Source organism: Balaenoptera ricei, chromosome 9 (assembly GCF_028023285.1).
Source record: "Balaenoptera ricei isolate mBalRic1 chromosome 9, mBalRic1.hap2, whole genome shotgun sequence".
Taxonomy (NCBI): Eukaryota; Metazoa; Chordata; class Mammalia; order Artiodactyla; family Balaenopteridae; genus Balaenoptera; species Balaenoptera ricei.
In genome coordinates this window covers 47,841,974-47,869,192 of record NC_082647.1, presented here as the reverse complement: position 1 = coordinate 47,869,192, position 27,219 = coordinate 47,841,974, and the positions used below count along the sequence as shown (strand labels likewise).

The 27,219-nt window shown below is 41.3% G+C and overlaps 1 protein-coding gene across 2 annotated transcripts in view; it reads left to right on the top strand.

Annotated features, from left to right (window-relative positions):
- Nucleotides 1-27,219, top strand: part of CHN2 (chimerin 2) — a 325,324-nt gene that overhangs the window by 186,200 nt on the left and 111,905 nt on the right. For both annotated transcript variants that reach the window (XM_059933677.1, XM_059933676.1), the window contains exons 4-6: nt 12,733-12,764; nt 17,188-17,301; nt 22,538-22,823. In XM_059933677.1, the coding sequence (XP_059789660.1) occupies nt 12,733-12,764; nt 17,188-17,301; nt 22,538-22,823 (432 nt within the window). The remainder of the gene's footprint in view (nt 1-12,732; nt 12,765-17,187; nt 17,302-22,537; nt 22,824-27,219) is intronic.

Here is a 27,219-nt window from a genome sequence, read left to right as displayed (position 1 = left end):
AGAGGATGACTACCAAGCCCTAGCCAAGAGATCACAGCCAGAGCAATACACCCAGCTGGGTTGTCCATACAAGCAGTGCCGGAGGTGGGTGTTGGGTGTCAACACATGGAGCCAAGGAATCAGTGCCAGAGAAGACGTAGCAAGGATGAGTGGGTCAAAGTGAGCTGCTGGGAAGATGATGTGGACCAGCTGCCGAGGAAAGTAATGCCCATGGCTAGGCTTTTAGGTTGGAAGGCTACTGTGAGAGTGGATCAAAATCCATGTAGAAGTCCTAGGAAGTTGTTCATTCTTTCCATGTTTGGAAACTACTGCCCCAAATTATGGTTTCCACTCCTATGTATGTGTCAGAATCCCCTGTGGAGCTTTGTAAACCTCACAGCCACCCTGGCTCCAGCCTTAGAGATTGGGATTTAATGGGAATATCTCTTAGGATTCTTTGTGAGCAACAGAAACCAAATCTGGCTAAATTTAGGGGGAAAAAAAAAGATTGGGAAGAGGGAGTAGTGAGGAGAGTGGTTGGAAAGATATGAAGAAAGTCTCTGTACAGAAAAAAAAAATGCTGAACAAGGGGCTTTGGGAAGGATCTGTGAATCAGGACATCTCCAGGGATCCAGGAAATAGGATGGCTGCACCTCTGAGCAGCAGAGTGTGTGGTTAGGGGCCCAGGCTCTGGGATATTATAGCCTGCTTTTATACCCTGCTTCTCTGTGCTTCAGTTTGCCCTTTGGAAATGGGTGTGATAGATTTTACCTATGGGCTAGTCATGAGGATTGAATGGGTCAACATACGTCAAGAAAGTGCTTAGAGGGCTTCCCTGGTGGCACAGTGGTTGAGAGTCTGCCTGCCAATGCAGGGGACACGGGTTTGAGCCCTGGTCTGGGAAGATCCCACATGCTGCGGAGCAACTGGGCCCGTGAGCCACAATTACTGAGCCTGCGTGTCTGGAGCCTGTGCTCCGCAACAAGAGAGGCCGCGATGGTGAGAGGCCCACGCACCGCAATGAGGAGTGGCCCCCGCTTACCGCAACTAGAGAAAGCCCTCGCACAGAAACGAAGACCCAACACAGCCATAAATAAATAAATAAATAAATAAATTTTAAAAAATTCGATCAGTGCAATGCACCACATTAACAGAATGAAGAAATAAAACACATGATCATCTCAATTGATGCAAAAAGTTTGACAAAATTCAACACCCTTTAAAAAAAAAAAAAAGAGAAAGAAAGTGCTTAGAACAATTCTTGGCACATAGTGAGTTCTTAATGACTATTAGCAATTATTTTTGTTGTTGCTGTTAGGCTCTGCCATGCATGTGAATCAGCTCTAACCATTTCTCTTAATAGTTTTTCCTCAACTTGCAAATTCCAGGGTCAGAGCATCTGAGCAGCTTATGTTGGTTCACATGTTCACCCCTTGGCCCGAGAATGTGCAGGAACTTGATTAGCGGAATCACTGACTACCAGTCGTTGTTCCCTGTGGGCTTCATTCTTCACTCTTTGGAGATTCAGAAGACTGGGAGGGGAGCAAGTTTTGTCCTATGGTGTAGAAGCATAAAGGACCAAGGTGTGAGCCAGCAGTACTGCCTATCTTGCCATGCAGGCCCCTTTTGAAATTTCAGTGAGCCCAGGAAGGGACTGTAGGGCCATTAGCAGAGCTGTCTTTCAAATAATGTATTACTTCCACTGAAGCTGAGCTCTGTATAATATATGCTGTTGGTTGCTAGGACAACAGAGGTGAAAAGACAGGAGCCCTTTCCGTAAGGAGCTCACATCCTGAAGTTGTAAAGGCCAACAATCCCAATCCTAATAAGATCACGGCCCTAACTGAGGCCTTTATAAAGTTCACAGAGAGGCTAGGAAACCATACCTAAACTGGTGTGAGTTGGCCAGGAGAGATTTTCCTACCATAGTAGCATCTTGCCTCTTAGTTTTAAGATCAGTGAGATTTTGCCAGGTTAGGGGATAGACAGGTTAGAGAGCAAGTATTAGAATTCCAGGCAGAGGAAATATCACAACCAAAGAATGGCCAGAGTCTATGAACAACCAAGGTGTGAAACTACGAGGCATTCTGTATTAGGAACTTAAAGAATTGGGGAACGAGGATGTGGTGGAGCAAGAGTGTGTGTGCTAAGGACTGTCGACTGAAAAAAATGCACAGCCTAAAAGTTGAGAATTATTTTTTATTTGGCAGACAAACTGAGGACTTAAGCCCGGGAGACAGCCTCTCAGATGGCTCTGAGGGACTGCTCTGAAGAAGTAAGGGAGGAGCCGGGATATATAGGAGTTTTCGCAAAAAAAAAAAAAGAAAAAGAAAAAAGCAGGAAGTTGGAACATCAAAAGATTACTAATTAAAGAAAGGAAGATTCTGTATACTATTCATTTATTCACTCAATAAATATTTATTGAGCACCTACTATATACCAGCTCTGTTCTAGACTCTGGAGATACAGCAGCAAGCAAAACACAAAAATCTCTGCCCTTGTGTAGTTTCTATTTGAATGGGAGAGACTGGCAAAAAGCACACAATTAAAATATATAGTATCTCAGATGATGATAAATGTAGTGGAAAAAAATAAACCAGAGAAGAGATATGGGATATGCCAAAGAAAGGAGGCGCCACTTTCAAGTTGAATAGTCTGGGAAGGCCCCACTAAGTTGTGTGGTTTTGACCACATGGCAGTGAAAAATTTGGAGCAGAGAGTAACACAATGAGATCTGCATTTTCTGCCCTCAGTGTGAAAGATAACTTGGAAGATGATTAAACTGCAGACAGGGAGACCTGTAAAAAGACAATTTCAGTGGTCCAGGTGACCATGTAGTGCAGTGAACATGAGGAAAAAGAGAGAGCATTTCAAGAGCAATTAAGAAATTACATACAATGGACAGGACTTAATGACAGTGGGGTTGGGAAAGAGGAAGGAATCTGGGATGACAATTTCTGGCTTGGGCACTGGGTGGGTGATGCCCTGAGTAGTACCATTCACTGGCATGGGGAGAAAAGGAGGTTGACCATCAGATGTGGTGAACAGATACCAGTAAGTTCCCTACATACGAACGAGTTCCGTAATGAGGGCACATTCGTAAGTCCAATTTGTTCGTAAGTCCAACAAAGTTAGCCTAGGTACCCAACTAACACACTCGGCTATATATACTGTACTGTAATAGGTTTGTAATACTTTTCACACAAATAAAACATAAAAAACAAGCAAACAAAAAATAAAACATTTTTAGTCTTACAGTACAGTACCTTGAAAAGTACAGTAGTACAGTACAACAGCTGGCATACAGGGGCTGGCATCAAGTGAACAGGCAAGAAGAGTTACTGACTGGAGGAGGGAGAGGAGGTGGGAGATGGTAGAGCTGAAGGATCGTCAGCAATTGGAGACGAAGGGCAAGCTGCAGTTTCACTCACGCCTGACGCTGATGGCACAGGTTCTGGTTCCTTGCTGGAACCAGATGCACGTTCGCATTTTTGAGAGTTCGCAACTTGAAGGTTCGTATGTAAGGGACTTACTGTATTCCTGTAACAGTCAGCCCACCCAGGTCTCCAGAATGGGCAGGTTGAGGGGTTTAACAACTGAAGATCAACCCACCTATTACAGCAGAGTCGGTGTTTTCTGTGAGTGCACCATCTCTTTTGTTCCCTGGACAATTTCCCTTCCTCTTGGTGTAGGAGAAGATTATGGGCTCTGGTGTCAATCAGATGTTGGTTTGGATTCAGCTCCACGCCGCTGTGTGATCTTCAGGTGATGTAGTCACAGGGGCTTTCTTCTTCTCATCTGTGGACTAGGAACGCCAATCTCTACATAACTTACCTGTTGGGAGAACTGAAGCACACACACTGAAGACACCTGTTAAGTGTTGGCTCCTTCTCCGCTCCTCCTGGACTGTGCCCTCAGTGGGGTTCTGGGTCAGGGTCAGTAGGTCTGAACCTGGAGAAAACCAGAACCAGGAGCAAAGGGCTGAATGTGCAAGGCATGGGTATTTGTATGGATGTGTGTCTGGGTGTAGTTACCCTTCCAGTACTTTTCAAATCCAAATATAAGGAATTTGGGCAATTCACCTTCCTCTTTTATGATGCTTGTTTTGTATAGGTGCTTATATAACTAAACCTGGGAAATCAGGACATCACTGAGGTACTAGACAGCCATTCAATGCTTCACCTCCCCGGGGTGCACTCTCTAACACTGGGAGCGTGAGTGGTGGAAGTTTTGTTTCCAACCCAGGGATCAGGGCATAGTTTCAAAGCAACATGCTGTGGTGTGGAGTCCCATGGTGTAAGGGATTTATTTATTTATTTATTTTTAAATAGATCTTTATTAGAGTATAATTGCTTCACAATACTGTGTTAGTTTCTGTTGCACAACAAAGTGAATCAGTCATATGCATACATATATCCCCATATCCCCTCCCTCTTGCGTCTCTCTCCCACCCTCCCTATCCCACCCCTCTAGGTGGTCACAAAGCACCCAGCTGATCTCCCTGTGCTATGCTGCTGCTTCCCACTAGCTAACTGTTTTACATTCGGTAGTGTATATATATCGATTAGTTCACGTGTATGCATATCGTGGTTGATATTCTTGAATAATATCTTAAATTTTTTTCTTTAGTGTTTTTCATATTTTAGATTGTTTATAATTTTTCCAAGGGGGGAGGGAGGTTGGTTCCCTTATTAATCTGATTGAGCTGTTAGTCTATTAAATTTTGTATTTATCTGAGCTATTTCCCTGAGTAGTTGGAGGTATTTCTGTCTTTTCTTAAAAGCTGCTCTTATAAATTATCAGTATTATCAAAAACAAGTATTACCTCTTACCTTCCTTTTACTCCATTTTATTTTATGTTTTTAAAGTATTTGCTGCTTATTTGCATTTTAGTTAAAAGAATGTTTTTTACTAATCTTCCTTGGGAATACTCAAGAGTTCAAAGTCCTTTTAGTCTAAAGTAGGGTTTCTCAACCTCAGCATTATAGACGTTTTGGGTGTGCTGACCTGTGTATTGTAGGATGTTTACCACCATCCCTGGACTCCCACCCGCTGAATGTCAGTGGCACCCTCCCCCTAGTCATGACAATCAAAACTGTCTCCAGACGTGGCCAAATATCTCCTGGGGAATAAAAAACACCTCCCCTCCCAGTTGAAAACCACTGGTCTATGAAAAGTCTTTTTAATTGTTCTAATATTATCACTGATTTTTAAATCATAATTCCTGGAAAAATATGAGAAAAAAAGGAGAAGAAGGCAGAAAACAAACCAAATGAATGGAAACTGCCTTGGTCCTGAGCACGCAACCTGATATTGTGCGCATCTACATGTTAGCAGAATGTTTATAGCAGGTTACTAAGGCGCCCGACTTGTGGGTACTTACATAACTTAGGAAAACCATTGGTAATCTTTAAAGAGGTTTATTACAGAAAGACTGGCCAGTAGATTTTTTATAATACACTCTAATCGAGACAGGAAGGAATGCACCTCGTCAGCACGCCATCAGAATCCTGGAAAGGTTAAAGTAATGCCATGAGGAAAACTAAAGAAAAGAAACCGGAGATTTCAAGTTTACTCAATTTTCATTCTATACTATGCAATCTGACCACAAGAATGTAAATTTCAGTACTTGCATTTTCTTTCTCTCCCTTTCAATAGAGATCTTTGATTTCTAATTAGAAGGGAATAATCCATATTTATTTTTTTCTGGATGAAATTGCCCCAGTATCACGAATACAAATCCCCCCATCAAAAGCCTTTTCTCCTACACTTGATCTGTATCTTAGAGAATCCAGCAGTCTAGCTGCCCTGTGTAGGAGGTTGCTAAATTGGGTTTTTAAATTATTTCTATTAGGCAAAAACTTAACACATACCAGCTGCTGAGGGATTATAAAAGCTTAGTTTTTTCAGTAATTGGAAACCTTGTTTACAGGGGACTCACAATATTCTTTAAATGCCTTTGTGTTAAATATAAAAGAACTTGTGTTTATCTAGGCAATGATAATCTGACTATAAAGCAAACTCATTTAAGGCTTATGCTTCCTGTCTCTCACTATGCAGCTGTCACCCTACTGTTCTTTCAAGCTTTGCAAAATGCTGAGAATTTTTCCTTAAAATTAGAAGAGTAAATTGAAAAACAAACCAGGTAGTTTGGAATACATTTAATTCTAAATCACAGGGAAATCATTGAGAGACCCAAAATATCACAACATCTAGGCAAATTTATTCCAAGTTCACATTTGTTAACTCATTGACAGAAGTCGAAGGAGATTTTAAGGTGTTCAGTCCTGGCAAAGAAAAATCAAGGACAATTCAGATAATTCAGTCTGAAACCAGTCCGTAGAATTTTGCTAGCCAATGAAGCCATCAACATTGATTGGCATCTGCTCTGGAGAAGCTGGGAAGCACAGTATTGTAGTTAAAGGTATGTGTGCTGAGTCCAAAGCCACTTACTAGATCTATGACCTCAAGCTAGTTATTTGAGGGCTTTGTGTAAAATAATCGCACTCACTTCCCTCATAGGTTTGTTTGGAGGCTTAAATGAGATCAACACGTGAAACCCTAAGGACCGTTCCTGGCACAGAATAGCCACTCAGTAAATGTTAGCCTATTACCACAACGTTCCAAGCCCTACCGGTTTTTACATGCATTATCTCACCTAATCTTTGAAAGAGCCTTATTAAAATAGTACGTTTTTATAACTCCAGTTTTATTGAAAATCGAGGGAAATGAGACGCCGAGAAGTTTAATAACCTATTCAGGGTCACACAGCAATTGAACTGACAGTGGGGCTCTTCATTCATGATCTTTGTCTCATTCTGCAAACGTTTAACGAGTACAGGCACCCTTTGCTCTCAGAACAATCACTCTCCGAATATTTGCTGTAACAATGTACAGAAGGTTTTAGCCAACATCATTCTCCCAGTTAAAAACCTGCTATCACAAGTTCTCCTATGCGTGACGGCTTCTCAAACTTTAATGTGTATATGACTCCCCTTCGAAACGCACATTCTGCATTTCTCACGAGCTCCAAGGTGATGCCAATGCTGCCGGTCCCCAGATCCCACGTTGAGTAGCAGGAAAGCTAGGTGATGGAAGAGGGGCTCCTCTCATACCTCAGAGTCCTCCCGCTCCACCTCCTGTTTAAACATTGCGCATTATACCCATAACTCCCCCCACTTTTCCCCTGAGGGTTTAGCTCCTCAGTATTTGTTTGGGCCAGGTACCTGGGGGCACTACCAATTCAGGCCTGATTTAGATAGTATCTTTCAAATCTTTGACAATATTATTTCATTGTTTATTTTTATTATAGAACATGCTCAGTGTAGAAGGATAATGAAATTCCTATTCTGTTCAGCTGAGGACTGTACATCAACATACCTATTAATTACATCATGAAGTGTTAAACAATTACATAATTGGCATTTAAATATTTTATATTATGCAGAAATTCTTATCAGATTGTTATATAATTATTTAAAAGAATTTTAGTAATATCTGGGACATTGATATTTTTGGATGCTCTAAGAATGAATTATTATTTTCTTCCATTTAAAATAATGGAATATATAGGCTCTTGCTATTTGAAACTCTGCTGCCCAACACATTTTTAGGAATGGATTTGATTCAGATAACAAGAGGTGCCTGCATTCACTCTGTGCCTGACATCAGGTGAAATCCTAGGAATACAATGATGATGAAGAGGAAAATGGCTGCTTCAAAACACTCACAGAATAGTTAGAGTAGAACCAGCCCAGTAAAGATTTAAAATATGGTGAGATGTCAAGTTTTTCAGCAGAGATCAGTAAAAGGAGCTTTAAGAGCACAGAAAATAATGGACCTACCTCTTCCTTCTCTACACAGGAGGGTCTCTCTGGGCACCAGTAATAGCTAATATTCATTGAATATCTCTGTACTCCAGGCACTGTTGCAACCATGTTGCATGTATTTACTCACTTAGTTATTACAACAACTCAGTGAAGCAGGTATTTTTGTTATCATCCCCATTTTAAAGATGAGGAAACTGAGTAACAGAGAGATTAGTAACCTGCTTATGGACACACTGATCTGGCCTCAAAGACAGGCAGTCTGAGTGTAGATCCTACCCTTTCAACCATCTTGTGATCCACCTTTAGTTTATTAAAAGAAAGTTCAGGATCTTAAAATAAGAACATACAAAAAACGATGGACTGTTGAGCGGGGTTGGGTGCATTGTATGGACAGGGCTAGACAGGACAAAAACCATCTTCAGTAGTCACAGTACTGGCAATAATTACATATGAGGTGTGACTATAAAGTCATGAAATAGTTCAACATATATTACATGAGGGTGGTCCCTTTCCAATCAGTCATCTTGGGAAGCTGTGCTTTTATTCCACCAATTTCCCATTGCCTAGAGTGTGCTGAGAATGCTCTTCTAAAGAACCTTCAGATTAAGTCACAGTGCAAATCTTAGTATCTTAGGATCATGCCCCATTTTTGTCTCAGATGTGTTTCCAAGTCGGATCACTCACCCTATTTACTGAATTTGGCTCTGAATAACTTATACCTGTTTGCCACAATAACATCCACTCTTAAATCCGTTCTCAAAAAATAAATGTATGTTTCTATTTACCAGGTGATTCTGAAACATTAGTGTATGCTTAAATATCATCCAGGGGAACTTGATTAAATAACACATTAAAGCCCCACCCTAAGTAATTCTGATTCAGTTTGTCTGAGGAAGGGATCAGGATCCTGCAGTCTTTAACGAGCATCCTGAAGTTTCTGTTTTGAATGACCAGACCACACTTTGAGAAAAGCAGCTGTAAGTATATCCAAGAAAAAGGGTAGCGATTCTTAAGGCAGTTCCAAAAGAGGAATTCCAAAAGTGTTCTCATCAACAGTGACATCAGTGTCATGTATTACCTACCTTGAGGGACTATTCTCCTGTACATGATGCTCACTTAGAATATGATGTTCAGTTATATTTATAAAAAGAATCAGCCACCATTCTTCACAGTCACACCACACACACCAAATTCACCTGTGTCTTGGGCAGGACCCATTTCAGGTGTTTGTTTGCTCACCGATCTACTTGGTATCCTCCTTTTGCAAAAAGAGGTGTTCCTTTCAGGACCAGGTAGATCATGAAAGGATCCAGTATTGGAAGATCCAGCAATATGTATACAAATTATTACTTTTCTGTCCTGAAAAGGGTGGGCTTCTTTCACTTCTTGGAGCTGGATCACTAAACCCCAAGAGCAGGCATTGCAGGTCCGATTTCTGTTAATCAAATCCTCAATGACCAGTTTCACCAAGGTGATGGGTTATCCTAGGATAATCACAGTGGCAGGGAAGTTCCAGAACCAACTTTCCTTCATGTTTGGATATGTTACATTTTTGTCCCTTCCTGAATCCACATGACTACCTAAATTTAGCCCTCCATTTTTTGTCAAGTTGCCTGACTTTAACAAGCATAATTCTCAATGAAAATGCAAGAACTTCTGAGCTGCCTTACTTTTTATTTATCAATTGTCCTCTGTCTCATTCACTGAAGAGAATCTCATACACCTGGAAATTGAAATTCAACGCTACGGCTTCTTTAATAAAACAAATCTGCATTTCACAGGTGGGTCCTGACTCCATCAGTGTCTAATGTGGGGCAGCACCTGGAGAGAGTCAGGCTCCTTTAAGGCAATACTCCATCACAGGGTAGAGGCTCTAGTTTCTCTAGTCAGGTCCCTTGTCCTTTGGAGCCCTGACATCAGCCGACTGTATTTTGTCTGGATCTGAGGATCCAAAATTATCCGCCTTAAAAAAATGTGCACATTCTATGATTTTTCTGGGGTCATTTAACTTATATTAAGCTCTTGACTGGTTAAAAGCTTAGTGAACGGTGGAGAGAAGGACTATGTTTAGATTCCTGTGAGCAAAAGTTTAGGAAAGGAAGAGGTGATGGTTGTATTTTTTTTTTTATCCCAGCCATTCTCTCTCTCTTTAACATTAACGAGGAAGCTATGTTTTCTTTAAGAGCAACGGAGACAACACAGGGATGAGAGGTTGAATCAGATCACTATCAAAACAGCCTGGATAGTGGGAGCAGTGATCAGATGACTGCCCCCATCCTCTGTCTTCGCTCTCTCTTACTTCCACATTTCCTCTCTCCCTATGTAGGGTTGCCAGATTTAGAAAAAATGAAATAAAAACAGGATGCCTAGTTAAATTTGAATTTCAGCTAAATAAAGAATAATATTCTAGTATACGTTTTGTGCAATATTTGGGACCTATTGTATGGCCCTATTCCATGTGTAGTCTCTCCCACACAATTCAGTGCTCTTATTTTCTTGCAGTTTTCATATGCAGATTTGTTCTTCAATTGGATCAAAGGGTCCTGCAGGCAGGATCTTATTTGGTATTCCTCAAGGCACCCTAGATATTGACTTCCCTATTTGGGGGCCTATGTTAGATTTTTCAAGTGTTTCCTCTTACTGCAAGTACAGAACACCCCTGAGCTCCTTATATCTTTCCTCTCACACCTGTGAGGTCATCACTTCACGAACAATGACAGGGCTGAGCACAGAGCTCTGAACATAAGTGTACCATATATTTTTATGAGTGATGGATGAACTGAAAGCAATTTGTTGTCTTCTTAAGAGTCAATTAAATTAACTACTTCCCTGCACGCCAGGAGTTAGTAGTAAGCTCCATCTACCATGCTGTCCATCTGGGAAATTAGATTAATTACCCTTCTCTTATTATAGTCTACCACCCTTTTGTTTTTTTATTAATCTCAAGGAAATATTTTCCTTTTCAACTGGTAGAGTCAGTATTCCATGGAATAAGGGTTGTGAGGGAGAAGGTCAGACTACATGGATAACCCCAAATTATAATTAAAACTGTAGTCGTTTCTTTCTTACGGAAAGACAGGTTAACAGTGTTCTGAGGCCCAACTGGGTAGTTAGGCTTGATTATTCGGCAGCTGCTGATTAGGGATGATTCCCCCTACCAACTAACTGTATTTTAAATTTCTCTAAATTACCTGAGTCCTTTGGAGGCAAATAAACTTGTCTTTCACATATTAAAAAAAAAAAAAAAAAAAAATTACCCTTCTCTTTTGGAAAGATAAGAGGATGGAGGAAGGGAATGGGGTTGGTAGCTACACCTAGATTTGCAAATCTGTGTTATGGCTCAGCCAAAAAGATGGAAAAAAAATTGTCCTGATAAATAGGGAGTCATTTAAAAATGTGGAACATTGACTCTCAAAGAAAGGAGAGATACCTTGCATATTATATATTACCTACTTCCATCAGCTTTTCTAAAATTCTAATTTTCTTCTATGGCATGTTGGTGTTGCAGCCACATTATCTACAGTATCCTGAGAGTAAGAAAGAACTGTGAAAGCCAATAGAACAATGTAAATGACAAAATGTTCAACTCACATTCAAAAGCTTTCCAGAATGTAGAGTAATCAGATAACAAGGTGCCTTTTTACACACTTTGTGCTTCGATTAATCATATTATTTAGATCTTCCTTCATAAATGACACCCAGCAGGCTTCAAACCTTAAAGATTAAGAGTGATGAATGCCCTCTCTTGGTTCAGTGCTTTTCAGGTGTAAAACGCACGGAAGAGTGAACACATTTAGAAGTATCTAGATGATTAGTTTTATGCCAGCTAGGCTTGTCCAAGGCAGGCTTGTCAAGATGATCCACAGAGACCCGGCTCCCCCTTTTGAACCTTTTCCTCTAGTCCATACCTCCCTACTGCCCACTCAGGTCCCCTGCATCCCTTGGAGAGTAAAGATAGGCCAGGAAACTGCCTTCAAATCCCACCACGGTGCCCTGCTGAGAAAACTGCCCATTTGACTGTAGACAGAAATGACTGTAAATGAAGTAGCTGCCCAGCTCATATTCTACTCTAGTAGATAAACATGATCTTGCTGTTATAACCATCAATGAAATCCATAACTTCATGTAGCTCTACATGTTCTCAGTGTCCCTGGAATCAGACTAGAAGAATAAAAGCTGAACATGAGAATTCATGTTAATTTCATACCAACTCCAACACCTTGAATGTAAGAAAACAAAGTTCATAGGAAAGTAGATTATCACATATATGTGGCAGAAATCCAATGTGATAACCCCAAGGCTCAAAATGTGATTGAAAAATCTTTTCTGGAATGTTTATGCTTTTCAATCAACTCATAAATCTTATCCTCCAAAGCTTGTACCTCTGGTGTCAAGTGAATTTCAGCCCATTCACCATTGGATGAAAAAAAATAAGAATGTTAGGATATTGATTTTATCGGGAAAGAGACCAAATTAAACTTATTTTTTAATCCGGGTGCACTCCCCATTTTTATTATAAACACATAATGAAACAATTAGGTGAAGATTGAAATAAATGTTTGTGTTTTATTCATGCTAAAAGTATTTGTTCTATCCTTCAGGATGAAGCCTTGTAATACTTTTATAAATTCCTTAATATTAAAATAAGCCCCACTGTGTTTCCTTCAAAAATTTTTTTATTGGGTGATTGAGTTTGGGTGGGGACTGAGCCTAATGATTAGAGAAATATGGCAATTCTAGGTCATTTTTACTCAAGAGAGTGGAATGTGTTGCTTAACTCCAGTGTCTTGGATCTCTGATTTGGGGAATAAAAACTGGAATAAAATTATTCCCAGGACTCTAGCTCTGTTTATTTGAATAGTATTTTTATCTATCTGATTTGAATTCAAATGCATTATTAACACTTTTCTTCTTTTCAATATAGGTGGAAAACAGACCAAAATATTATGGAAGAGAGTACGTATTATGCTATTCATTGTTTTAATAATGTAATAAGTAGTCACTTCCTATGTCATTTAAATATTAAATATTAAAATTTTTCCAATATATATAGTCTTCATCAAATGTCCATTGTGCAAGAGTTTAATAATAAGGATAAATGCAATCAGATCCCTTTGTACTGAATTTTCTTATAATATTCAGGTGCTTGGCTTCATGAATGTGGGAGGGAGACTATCTCCTGCTCACAAAAGCAGCTACTGAGTGCCTGGCAAGTACTTGAAACGTAAGGCGTAAGGCGGTATTTTCCATAACTGTGGCTCTCTTAGTATTTCATTTCACTTTCTACTTCAATACTATATAAACAGCTAGGGTGTCGAAGAATGTAAACTGAGGCTGAATTCCTTACTTTCATCTACCTCAGTAAACGTAACACTCAGGAAAGTCGTCCCATTTCCTTGCAGTCTCCTAAAACCAAAATGATGATTTCTCTTGACATGGATCTATTAGCCAAATTGCCTTAATACCATAATTATGATTTCCCCCATTTTCCTCTTTTTTTTTTTTAAGGTTTTCTTTTTTATTTAAATGTGGACCATTTTTAGTTTTTATTGAATTTGTTACAATATTGCTTCTGTTTTATATTTTGGTTTTTTGGCCACAAGGCATGTGGGATCTTAGCTCCCGGACCAGGGATCGGACCCGCACCCCCTGTATTGGAAGGCGAAGTCTTAACCACTGGACCGCCAGGGAAGTGCCCCCCATTTTCCTCTTAATTTCATCTCTTGTTTTACTTTCTCAGAAACCTACTGCAAAGCGAATACGCATTACCATAAAAATAGCTGGCAGTCTTGGGCTGTGGCATGGTACACAGCTCACAGCAGGCAGAACCACCCAGACAGAGCAAAGGGCAGAGGCGGAGCGGGGGAGATGTCAGTCAGATGCACAATTCGATTTTCTTCCCATGTCCCACCTGGAGGCATTATAAGGTTAAAGTCTCTTTCAGCTCCCAAAGCTCTCCCAGCCAATCCAAAACCTTCTTCCTCTATTCCCTTACCCATCAGAGCTTCACTTCCGTGATTAATGACCCCTCTTATTTGTCCCAGTTCAGCAGCCACTTCCTAATTGCCACGGCTGCGTTTCTGAACCTTCCCACCCGGCCTTGGGAATTCAGCTGGGGGCTCTGGAATACCTGCCTGCATCACTGGCCTCCTCTCTCTTCCACCCCCATGTCCCTAACATCTAACCTGGTTGTAATAGGACTTATTTTTCTTCAGTATACTGATTTGGATTTTGCTCATAGAGCAAAAGAAAAGAGAATTAATTTAAAAAAGAGAAAATGGGGCTTCCCTGGTGGCACAGTGGTTGAGAATCTGCCTGCCAATGCAGGGGACACGGGTTCGAGCCCTGGTCTGGGGGGATCCCACATGCCGCGGAGCAACTGGGCCCGTGAGCCACAATTGCTGAGCCTGCGCGTCTGGAGCCTGTGCTCCGCAACAAGAGAGGCCGCGATAGTGAGAGGCCCGCGCACCGCGATGAAGAGTGGCCCCCACTTGCCACAACTAGAGAAAGCCCTTGCACAGAAACGAAGACCCAACACAGCCAAAAATAAATAAATAAATAAATTTTTAAAAAATATAATAATTTAAAAAAAAAGAGAAAATGAAAACCTATTATATACTTCTCAAATAGAACATTTTTGTACATGAATTCCAAAAGAAACTCTATTTATTGTCTTTCCCTTTTTTGCATAAAAGTTTTGTTGAATAACCTTCTGGTTCTCATAGTCCAACTTCCCCCCAGTTCCACATAAACTATAGAGTGAAACGAGACCAAAGAAACATTTTCTTAACCATAAAAAAGGAACATTTTGTATTAGAGGGGAGTTAGCTTAAAAACTTCATATTCTGTGTTTCCCTTTCTTTATTAAAAATGAAAGTTTTTGTTGTTGTTGTTCCATTCAAAAAGTAAGACATGCTCTATTCAGGAAACATATGCATATTTCTTTCCTAGAAAGAATCACAAGAAAGTGTGTTCAATAGATACCATTAGGGAAAGGGAATTTTTATTTCTCTACTGTTTATATTTTTATTTCTTTTGTGCCTTTTAACTTTCGAATTTTGAATTTTCCCACTGTGGGTAGGTATTACTTTTGTTCTTAAAAAGTTAGTCAATTAATACCCAATTAATTTGGGAAAATTAGAGCATATAGGAATCTACAAGGTGGAAAATACCATAGCCCCACCATGAAAGAGAAGCATTGTTAACTTTTTTCCCTTCATCTCTTTCTTCCCAGTCTTTGTGCAGGCTCTTTTTTTTTGAAAAGTTGGGATCATAGATATATACATGATGGGTACTTTTAAATCCATGCCTAAAGGGGCTGATGAGCCACACACTGGGTCTTCAGTCTTCAGATGCACAAGATTGTCATTTTCTTCTTTTGAACAATTGAATTTAACTTAGTTCTTGACACCTGACATCTGCTGCTGGCCGTCCCTGAAACACGTCCATTCAAGGGAGTTCAAACAAAGCTGCTTTCAGGTTAACTGCCTATTTGGGATATTCCTTCTCCCATTTTTTTTTTTTTTTTTTTTGCCCTTCTCCCCCCAGAGAGTGACCTGGGTCAGGGGTGTCAGGTTTCTGTGCCCTCCTCTGCGTGTGCCTCTTCCTGCTGTGGTCACCCCCTGCCCTGCCCTGTCAGGTTGTGTCCTGGACATCCCAGTCTCAAACCTCTTGTGGCACCAGCTTTTGTCCTTTCTGATGTGGGAAACTTTCCAGTGCCCTCTGCCCTTCTATCCTCTCCATGTCCCTCCCACCTCTCTCTCTCTCTCTCTCTCTCTCTCTCTCTCTCTCTCTCTCTCTCTCTCTCTCTCGATGGCCTGGGATCTGCAGGGCTCCCCTCAGGTCTCTGCCCAAACCATGTCCAGCCTTCTCCAGCCCCAGCTCTTGCTGCACAGGAGTCTTCTCCACCTCCCAGCTTAGACCCACTGAACATGGGTTCTGGCCAAATTTCTCCCAATCTCCCTCCCAAAAGAACTGGGGACACTGGTCTCCTTTTGGACAGGAGGGTTGCTCTTATGTCACACAGCACATTCATCCTCACCCCGGAAAAGCGATGCTCCAAGACCTCCATACATTGGCTCTCAAGATTTAAAACCAAAATTTGAGAAGCCAGAACACCCCTTTTTCCCAAGCTATCACTGCCCTAGGCTTTTGAGAGTTGATCTGAGAACTCAGGCCAGAGTGTTTGACCTCACTTCCCTAGGACTAAAGCTTCAGCTTGTAAGGTCTAGTTGTAAAGAATAGAAGGGGATTAGGACGTAAGTATTGTGATAGGTTTATTTTTTTCCAAAATGTTATCCTGGTACATGTGTCCTCTGAGAATCTTTGCATTCCTGCGGAAAAAAAACAACAGCACTTCTTGTGTAGCCAGCTTCCCTCCCTCCCCTCTCCCTTTCAGGAAGGTAAAAGGGGATTCTCTGTCCAGAAAACTTCTTCTCTAATTTATTCCCCCCAATTCCCTAAGATTGGGTAATCCTAGAAAGAGGGTGGTGTTCCCTCTCCCAGGAGCCCAGGACCCCTTGGCCCTGGCCTCACTCCGCCACAACCCAGGTCCCACCTTCCTCTGAAACACAGATTGCTCAAATCTCTTGATAACAGAGGTGAGCCGCTGTCTTTGCTTTAGGGCAGCAGAGAGAGCTGGCTGGTTGTGTGTCCCTAACTCCTGTCCTGTTCTCCTCTCCCCTGGCATCGCTGTCCACTCTCTAGGTCCCAGACATCCCCTCCAGAACAAAGCAGTTATTGGCCAAGCTTGCAATCCTACCGAATTTTCTACATGCATGTGTATTACTTTTTAAATTGCAGGGGAAAAAATAAACATTATCTTTAAAAAAGAAAAATAGGTACATTTTCCAAACACATCCCTAAGTGATTGCTCTCAAAATTTAGAGGAATGGAAGACTGTTCATTACTTCTGGCTATTCTTTCCAGAGAATGAGTCTCTAAAATGAACAACACCCCACACTGAAGTAAGCAGGGTGATAATCAGTACGTGCTCATTTGAAATCAAGATAATACCTAGTGAGCAGAGTGCCAAATTGGTAAATGCTCTTTTGCTTTTCTCCATGGATGAAAGAGGAGCCATAACCTGGCTTTTGGTTACAACTTTAATTTTCAGCTTATGATCAAAGACAATAGCAGAAAGCCAGGTGGACTGGTGTTCTTCCTGTTGCCTTGCCTACTTGCATGCTTATTATCTGTTTGGGTGCATGCTGAGAGCCGGGTCCAAGCCCATCTGGAAGTATGCAGTAGTCACACCCCTCTTCATTTAAATGGGGAGCTGTAGATTCCAGGTGGACCCACCATCTTTTTTAGGTAGCTCTTTGCGGTCCATATTGGTATGTGGTCTGTTCAGAACAAAGATGGTCTTGTCTCTCCTCAGGTTTCATGGGATCATCTCCCGAGAGCAGGCAGATGAGCTTCTCGGAGGCGTGGAGGGCGCCTACATTCTTAGAGAAAGCCAGCGCCAGCCAGGGTGCTACACGTTAGCACTAAGGTGAGCCTGATTTCATCCATTGTTGCAACTGCTTTACAGGAGACTTGACTTATTTTTTTCCCAGTTTTTTTATTGTGGTAAAATATACATAACATACAATGTAAATGTACCACTTTAACCATTTTTAAGTATACAATTCAGCACCATTAAATATATTCTGTGTCCTGCAACCATCTCCACTATCCATTTCCAGAACTTTTTCATCATCCCAAACATTCTGTACCCATTAAATCAATTGCTCCCCATTCCCCCCCTAATTATTTTTTATTTTCACTTCATTTACAAAGCAGCCAGCAGCATCTCAGAGGCTTATACATTTCCTGTTATCAGTTGATGGGCTCTGAGGCTCTGTTTATGCATACACAGCATTCTTTGGAGAATCATCTGCAAAGCTGGTGCTCTAGGGCTGCTTCCTTCTGAAGCATCAAGCCTGCTGATTGAGACACACCTCTGCCTCCCTTCGCCCTCGGCAAAAGTCTTCACGTCACGTTGTGCGTGTGTGCCTGCACGGCCACGCGCTTTAACCAGGGGATTCTCTCAGAGATCACGCTGACCCACTGAGCTCCCAGGGGCAGTCATGATGCTCCGTGCCAGCGAGCCATCAGAGCACTTTACCACAAAATCACAGTATTAAAAATCACAATTTCCCTGCTTGTGATTGGTCTGTTTACATTTTCTGTTGCTTCCTGGTTCAGTCTCGGAAGGTTGTGCTTTTCTAAGAATTTGTCCATTTCTTCCAGGTTGTCCATTTTATTGACATAGAGTTGCTTGTAGTAATCCCTCATGATCCTTTGTATTTCTGCAGTGTCAGTTGTTACTTCTCCTTTTTCATTTCTAATTCTATTGATTTGAGTCTTCTCCCTGTTTTTCTTGATGAGTCTGGATAATGGTTTATCAGTTTTGTTTATCTTCTCAAAGAACCAGCTTTTAGTTTTATTGATCTTTGCTATTGTTTCCTTCATTTCTTTTTCATTTATTTCTGATCTGATCTTTATGATTTCTTTCCTTCTGCTAACTTTGGGGTTTTTTTGTTCTTCTTTCTCTAATTGCTTTAGGTGTAAGGTTGGGTTGTTTATTTGAGATGTTTCTTGTTTCTTGAGGTAGGATTGTATCCCTCTTAGAACTGCTTTTGCTGCATCCCATAGGTTTTGGGTTGTCGTGTTTTCATTGTCATTTGTTTCTAGGTATTTTTTTATTTCCTCTTTGATTTCTTCAGTGATCTCTTGGTTATTTAGTAGTGTATTGTTTAGCCTCCATGTGTTTGTATTTTTTACAGATTTCTTCCTGTAATTGATATCTACTCTCATAGCGTTGTGGTCAGAAAAGATACTTGATATGATTTCAATTTTCTTAAATTTACCAAGGCTTGATTTGTGACCCAATATATGATCTATCCTGGAGAATGTTCCATGAGCACTTGAGAAGAAAGTGTATTCTGTTGTTTTTGGATGGAATATCCTATAAATATCAATTAAGTCCATCTTGTTTATGTATCATTTAAAGCTTGTGTTTCCTTATTTATTTTCATTTTGGATGATCTGTCCATTGGTGAAAGTAGGGTGTTAAAGTCCCATACTATGATTGTGTACTGTCAATTTCCCCTTTTATGGCTGTTAGCATTTGCCTTATGCATTGAGGTGCTCCTAAGTTGGGTGCATAAATATTTATAATTGTTATATCTTCTTCTTGGATTGATCCCTTGATCATTATGTAGTGTCCTTCTTTGTCTCTTGTAATAGTCTTTATTTTATTTTATTTTTATTATTATTTTTTAAAATTTATTTTTGGCTGTGTTGGGTCTTCGTTGTGTGCAGGCTTTCTCTAGTTGTGGCGAGCGGGGGCTGCTCTTCGTTGCGGTGTGCAGGCTTCTCATTGCGTTGGCTTCTCTTGTTGCAGAGCATGGGCTCTAGGCACACAGGCTTCAGTAGTTGTGGCACGAGGGCTCACTACTTGTGGCTCGCGGGCTCTAGAGCACAGACTTAGTAGTTGTGGCACACGGGCTTAGTTGCTCCACGGCATGTGGGGTCTTCCTGGACCAGGGCTCGAACCTGTGTCCCCTGCATTGGCAGGCAGATTTTTAACCACTGCACCACCAGGGAAGCCCTAGTCTTTATTTTAAAGTCTATTTTGTCTGATATGAGAATTGCTACTCCAGCTTTCTTTTGATTTCCATTTGCATGGAATATCTTTTTCCATCCCCTCACTTTCAGTCTGTATGTGTCCCTAGGTCTGAAGTGGGTCTCTTGTAGACAGCATATATAAGGGTCTTGTTTTCATATCCATTCAGCTAGTCTATGTCTTTTGGTTGGAGCATTTAATCCGTTTACATTTTAGGTAGTTATCGATATGTATGCTCCTATTACTGTTTTCTTAATTGTTTTGGGTTTGTTATTGTAGGTCTTTTCCTTCTCTTGTGTTTCCTGCCTAGAGAAGTTCCTTTAGCATTTGTAAATTAGAACACTCCCTAACACCATACACAAAAATAAACTCAAAATGGATTAAAGACCTAAATGTAAGGCCAGACACTATAAAACTCTTAGAAGAAAACATAGGCAGAACACTCTATGACATAAATCACAGCAAGATCCTTCTTGACCCACTTCCTACAGAAATGGAAATAAAAACAAAAATAAACAAATGGGACCTAATGAAACTTAAAAGCTTTTGCATAGCAAAGGAAAACATAAACAAGATGAAAAGACAACCCTCAGAATGGGAGAAAATATTTGCAAATGAAGCAACTGACAAAGGATTAATCTCCAAAATTTACAAGCAGCTCATGAAGCTCAATATCAAAAAAACAAACAACCCAATCCAAAAATGGGCAGAAGACCAAAATAGACATTTCTCCAAAGAAGATATATAGATTGCCAACAAACACATGAAAGGATGTTCAACGTCACTAATCATTAGATAAATGTAAATCAAAACTACAATGAGGTATCACCTCACACCAGTCAGAATGGCCATCATCAAAACATCTATAAACAATAAATGCTGGAGAGGGTGTGGAGAAAAGGGAACCCTCTTGCACTGTTGGTGGGAATGTAAATTGATACAGCCACTATGGAGAACAGTATGGAGGTTCCTTAAAAAACTAAAAAGTAGAACTACCATACGACCCAGCAATCCCACTACTGGGCATATACCTTGAGAAAACCATAATTCAAAAAGAGTCATGTACCACAATGTTCATTGCAGCACTATTTACAATAGCCAGGATATGAAAGCAACCTAAGTGTCCACTGACAGATGAATGGGTAAAGAAGACGTGGCACATATATACAATAGAATATTACTCAGCCATAAACAGAAACAAAATTGAGTTATTTGTAGTGAGGTGGATGGACCTAGAGTCTGTCATACAGAGTGAAGTAAGTCAGAAAGAGAAAAACAAATACCGTATGCTAACACATACATATGGAATCTAAAAAAAAAAAAAAAAAAAAAATGGTCTGAAAAACCTAGGGGCAGGACAGGAATAAAGATGCTGACATAGAGAATGGACTTGAGGACACAGGGAGGGGGAAGGGTAAGCTGGGACGAAGTGAGAGAGTGGCATGGACATATATACACTACCAAATGTAAAACAGATAGCTAGTGGGAAGCAGCCTCATAGCACAGGGAGATCAGCTAGGTGCTTTGTGACCACCTAGAGGGGTGGGATAGGGAGGGTGGGAGGGAGACGCAAGAGGGAGGAGATACAGGGATATATGTATATGTATAGCTGATTCACTTTGTTATAAAGCAGAAACTAACACACCATTGTAAAGCAATTATACTCCAATAAAGATGTTAAAAAAATGAAAATAAAAATCACAGCACCCAAAAGACATTGCATTTACTGCACCTTCCTAACCTGGATCAAATGTTTTATGTCCTTTGATCCTCATGGCAATCCTGTAGGGTCTGGTGAAGGTTTTCAATTTCAGAATTGGATTGTTTTCCAAAAGTTCATTCGTGAACTCTTTGGAATTGGGAAGCTCTTTCTCCATGGAAGAAATGGTACCAATGAAACACTTCCCAGGGCCTTCCCTGGTGGCACAGTGATTGGGAGTCTGCCTGCCAATGCAGGGGGACACCATGCTCTAGAGCCCGCAAGCCACAACTACTGAACCCGCATGCCACAGCTACTGAAGCCCGTGCACCTAGAGCCCGTGCTCCGCAACAAGAGAAGCCACTGCAATGAGAAGCCCGTGCACGCAACGAAGAGTAGCCCCCTCTCACCTCAACTTGGCAAAGCCCACGTGCAGCAACGAAGACCCAATGCAGCCATAAGGAAATAAATAAATAAATGTATTTTAAAAAAGGAAAGAAAGAAACACTTCCCAGGTCAGCCCACAAAGGTGTGTTCAACCCACCATCTCGATGTTGTGATTGTGGAAAGCTATATGCTTTCCAAGTTGCAACTGGGGATGGCATATCTTCAGTGATGTCATTATGAGGAAGCACTTCAAGAGTAGCAAGTGCTCTAGAGATGCAAAGTATTTTCCCAGCTTCCCAGCACCCCAGCAGCAGGAGCTGACAGTCCCAGTGGGGAGTCAAGCAGCGGCTGTGAGATACAAGACCAAGGCCAAGAGGGAACAATCAGCACTAAAGGGAGAGCACCGTAATGACTAAGTCATTGGAATGCTGGCTCTGGCGTTCCAGCAGGGAGCTCCACACGGCTCCCCTCTTTCCCTTCTGCTGGACCAACTGGGGTGGGAGGCATGGGGTGCTTTACTGATAGTGGTTAAAGATGTAATAATAAAAGCACATCAGGCCAGTGGTGATAGCTTCCCTTGCAGAGGTAATTGCCTGGTACAAGGAGAGGGTGGAGGGGCGTGGCTAGTCCCCATTAAGAAATTTAGGTAAGATATCTGTAAATCAGGCAATACTCCCTGACTTTTACGAATGAGAATGATCATGACCCAATGGCCTTAGGGATTTCTAGGACCAGATGATGCCATATGACTGGCTGGGGTTAAACCCACCTTTGCCTCTTTCCAGGGATATAGCCTCAATCAGGTACCCCATCTTTTCAAGGCTCAGTTTCCTCAGCAGTCAAACAGGGATAATAATTGCACCTGTCTCAACGGGTCTCCATGATAACTTAATGGGGAAAGTCATGTCCAAGGGCTTAGCCCAGTGCCTGGCATTCAGTATACGCTCGGGAAGTTTTAGCTGCCATTGCCTGGCCTGCCACTCACTGGCCTGATTTCTAACACTACTGTGATTTCTCCTTCCTCATGGGCAGGTTTGGAAACCAGACCTTAAACTACAGGCTCTTCTATGATGGAAAACACTTTGTGGGTGAGAAGAGGTTTGAATCGATTCACGATCTGGTCACAGATGGCTTGATAACGCTGTACATAGAAACAAAAGCTTCTGAATACATTTCCAAAATGACAACAAATCCCATCTATGAACACATTGGATATGCCACTTTACTCAGAGAAAAAGTATCCAGGAGGCTAAGCAGGTCTAAAAACGAATCAAGAAAAGCCAACGTCACAAATGAAGAACACACAGCGGTTGAAAAGGTAAGCTACGCGAGGGACAAAAACAGTCTCTCTGTTTTTCATCTATGCTCAAAAACCGGACGATTAATTCTATATGTGATTTGCCAATATGTTATAGGAGACCACCCCAGCTCCACCGAAAGAACTTTAGAATTTTCATGCTAAAAGGGACCTTGGACCATTTTCAGTTCAACCCCCTCGTTTTACAGATGAGGACAGTGAGGTCCAGAAATGTTTGATCATTTGCCCCAACTCGTGCAGTCAGAGCCAGGACTTCCACAGATAATTATCTGTGAGTTCCTTTGGAGTTTGAAAGGAAAAAAAAATCCCATCAATGTTTTATGATGAAACTAGTCACTTGCTTTTTAATTGCCATTTGAGGTGTTACTGGCTCCATCTCTAGTTCCACTCAGCTGGCCAAATACATGGTATTTGCATTTCCTTCCCTTAGGACTGGGTGACCATGCGTGATCCACAGGTCAGCCGTCTCTTGAAGGTGGTTTTACCTAGATAACAGATTTTACTGACAGAGATGGGAGCATTAGCGGTGATGATGGCTATCTCTGAGAGGCTTGGAAAGACAGGCTATCCTTTGCCCCAAAGGAGGAGTTATTATGCCTCGCCGAGGATTAGAAGCTCCTAAGTGGGTGATGTTCAAGGTGGTTGCATCATGGCAGGATGTGGCGAGGAAGATCTGATTTTCCTCTCCAGTAAGCTGCTGTTTATTTGAAAGACACCACCACAGTTTGCTAGCAGATTTTTTGGATGTGCCTCTTTAGGAACCATCTGCTTTGCCTGGTCCTATCTGTTTTCCACTGAAAGAAAGTGACAGCCAGCCACGCCAGTCAGCCCCCACTGAGTCTGTGCTGAGCCCAGCTTCTAAGGCGGGCTTGGACTGGGGCAGATATAAATAAGCAGGGCGAGCACTGCTCCTTCTGGTGGTTACGAATCCTTAATTAAACTGGAATGGCCCCCTTCGTCCCCCTGTTGTCCAGTGTTAGCAGAAAGCAAAGGAACCTCAGGTTGACTGATTGGGCTTCGGCTTTGGCGACGGGGATGCACCAGAAAGCACTGAAATGAGGAGGAGAGCAGAGGATGGCAGGTGGTCCTGTTGGCAGACAGGGGATGATCTTAATTGATTTGCTAATTAAGCTTTAGAGCCTAGGAGAACCTTCCTCAGAATCATGTCAGTTGGGCAGCTGGCTCATGAAAAATATCATTTGCCATTTTCTTTTTATAACTCCAGAGTCTCCAAAGCACCTGTTTATTCTTTTGCAAATAATTGATTTGGGAAATGGTGGGGTTTCTGATTGTTTACATTTCAACAAAAGAGAGAGAGAGAACTTGGGTCCCAACTTTCAGAGTTTGTTCCCGTCTAGGCGAAAGCCGTTCCTTACTCTGTTTGGCAAATCGGTTCAAAAGTAATTTAGAATAGAAAATCTGGAAGCTGACCTTCCTAGCCATGACAAATCAGAGGATGAATTGTAAAATAAATCTCTGAAGTGGTGTTTATATTTCTGAATTGGGGAGTGATGCCACCAAAAAGGCAATCTGTTACAACTGCAGGCAACACACTAGAACATTTCCAGGAAAAGAGGTGAGTAGGAAGTGACTCTTGTGTAGTTGGGATGAGAGTTTAGATCCTGGGTGTTGGAATTGACATTCACCGATTTCTGCCCACCCCCACAAGGGAAGTTGGGGCACTGGAAACTGATATTTCTAGATGATAGTCCCATAAGGAAATGTACAGGACAAAATATGTCCTTTCTTGTAGATCATTTTGTATTTATTTATTAAAATTAAATTTTGGAGGAAATTAATAATCAGATTAATAATCACTTTGAGTGAGCCACCCAGTACACTTTTACCTTTTTAGGAAAAGGTAAATAAAGAAAACGTTGAAGGAGGAAGTCCAAACTCAGTGAAAGGTTTGATGGACAGGTGTTGGCGGTGCGGGTTTCTTGGATGCTAATGATGCAGTGTTTGGCTTTCCTGGAGGACACTCCGAATACTGGGTCTGGTCATTTGCCAGGGGTCACTCATTTTGTTACTGGGTTTGTGAAGTAACTTGGTACGCCTCCATCTGTTTCTCTCTGACCTGTATTGACAAGTGGAATTACCAAGTCTCAGTCTTGCCAGAAATTCCATTTCCCTTAAGGGCAGGTCAGCGGACTGCTGCCATGGAGACAGTGACTAGAAAAGAGGTGGCAGAAACTTGAATAGATTGACTGAGAATGTCCGCGGCACCTGTCTGCTTCGGTAATGGCACGTCTTGAAGGTTTTAATGAGTGAAATGGGTAGGTTTCCTAATACTTCTCAAATCCAGACAGCCCAGCATTTCATTTTCCAGAGTGCTTAAACTCCGTCCGCCCGTTTATTTTATTGATCATTTCCTAATGAATCCAGAGAGACTATGTTACCTGTAAATCCAAGGATATTAACAGTGTAAATTGGCAAAAAGATATTACCTACCCCATCAGATTTGAGCGGTTTCCAGATTTACCTCCTGTCAAGATGGTTAGCAGTGAACTTGATTTTAATAACTGCAGATGAGGTGGGGAGAGGGGAGGGTGCAAAAAAAAATGTTGTGGTTGTTAGCCAATAGGGATCTGTTTCCTTTCTGATTCTTTAATTGATTTTTAAAACATTATGATCTATAAGGGCTACCATTTCATGTATTTAATTATAATGATCATGCCCAGTGTCATTTCTTTTATGAAACTTATTTCAGAATTTATTCCATAGATGGAGGTCTACTGACCTCCAAAACTGGTGCTGTAAGCAATGTAAGAATAACAACAGGATTTAACATTGGTTCAGACATTTGCAGTTCGTAAACAGAATTCACGCATGTGAAATAGTTTCCCATTTTATCCTCAGAACAACTTTGCCAGGTACATAGGGCAAGAATCGTTATCCCCACTTTATTGAAAAAGTCACAGTGGCAGGATGAGGAATCAGACCCACACTTCCTAACTCCAAGTTCAAAGCTTCTTAAATCTATAGAGCAGCTGGACCTCATTCTGTTCTTATTGCCCTTATTTCCTTAAGCAGACACCCTTGCTTTTGACCATCCTAAGTCAATTGATGGTAAGAATCACTTAATATTCACGTGATGTGTTTTTGAAAATACACTGCTATTAATAGCTCTAATAACTAAACTGTCTTGTAAACGATACACAACTGAATCAAATATATGTAACAACAATATTTTCAAGCACATATTTATTAAGTAAATTTGGCTTGCTGAATTAAATTGCATTTATGCTTTACTGGAGAAAAATCATCTGTACTCTTGATACAATACAAGCACATTTAAGAATATATTATAGTTTACCATTATTCATTTCACTGTTTTTTATAATAGCAAACATCAGAAAACAACCTAAATGCCCATCAATTGGGGATTGCTTAGATGAATTGTGGTACACTGATGTACAGGAACATCATGCAACCACAGAAAAGAATGAGGATGCTCTCATATGGACCAGTTTGAAAAGATTACCCAGAGTTAGCAAATGCAAAACCAAATATACTATAGTACGGGTAGTATGGTTTCATTTGTGTAAACCAGAAAAACAGATTTTGCACATTTTTTTCTTGCAAAATCATAAAACATCCCTTGAAGGATGCAAGAGCTAGTATCAGGGTTGCCAGTGTGGAGGGGAAGGGGGTGTCTAAGATGTAAGGGAGGGAAGGAGACTCCTGCTGCTATTTCATACTCTTTGAATTTTGAACCATGATAAATGCAAGATCCCATTCAGAAAATTAAACAAGAAAACAAAATTCATCATGTCCTAAATTCACATATGTTAAAGCAAACCCTCAGTAAAACATCTTCTCTACTCAGTGTATCACACACACACATATACAGTTCCAACCCTCCGGACCCAGAATGTTTTCCCATCCCTTCTCACTGGCCCCCTTCCCCATCCTGATAGCTCTTTTTTTTCTTTCAGTTCTCCTTTGGATTGTTAGCAAAGAGTCTGTATTTAGAAGCCTTTTGCTGAAGGTTGGGAGCTAGAAGATGGTAATTATAGCACAGAACTAAATCAGCAAATAAAGAGTGTGGCGTGACTGTCCCTGGAAATGGGGTGACTGTTGCTCCCTCCCTGATCTTGACCCCTGCCCACCTATAGACCCCTCAGCAGTGCTCCCCTGGGGTTCTTTCCAGCCCTCCCCCCATTTTTCATGCCCTTCCACCCCACCCCACCCCACCCTCCTTTCTCAAGCCGCCCCAGGCCAGCTCCCAGATTCCTCTTGCTTTCCTACAGCAGCGAGGAAGCCTTTTCCTTTTTCGTTTCTGGTTGTCTTGCTGTGAAACCAGGAGAGAGACCTTTTCTGGAGTGAAGGGCTCTGTCCTCCTGTATAGATGAGTGTTTCAGAGAGGAATGATCTCCAGCCTCCATGCCACTAT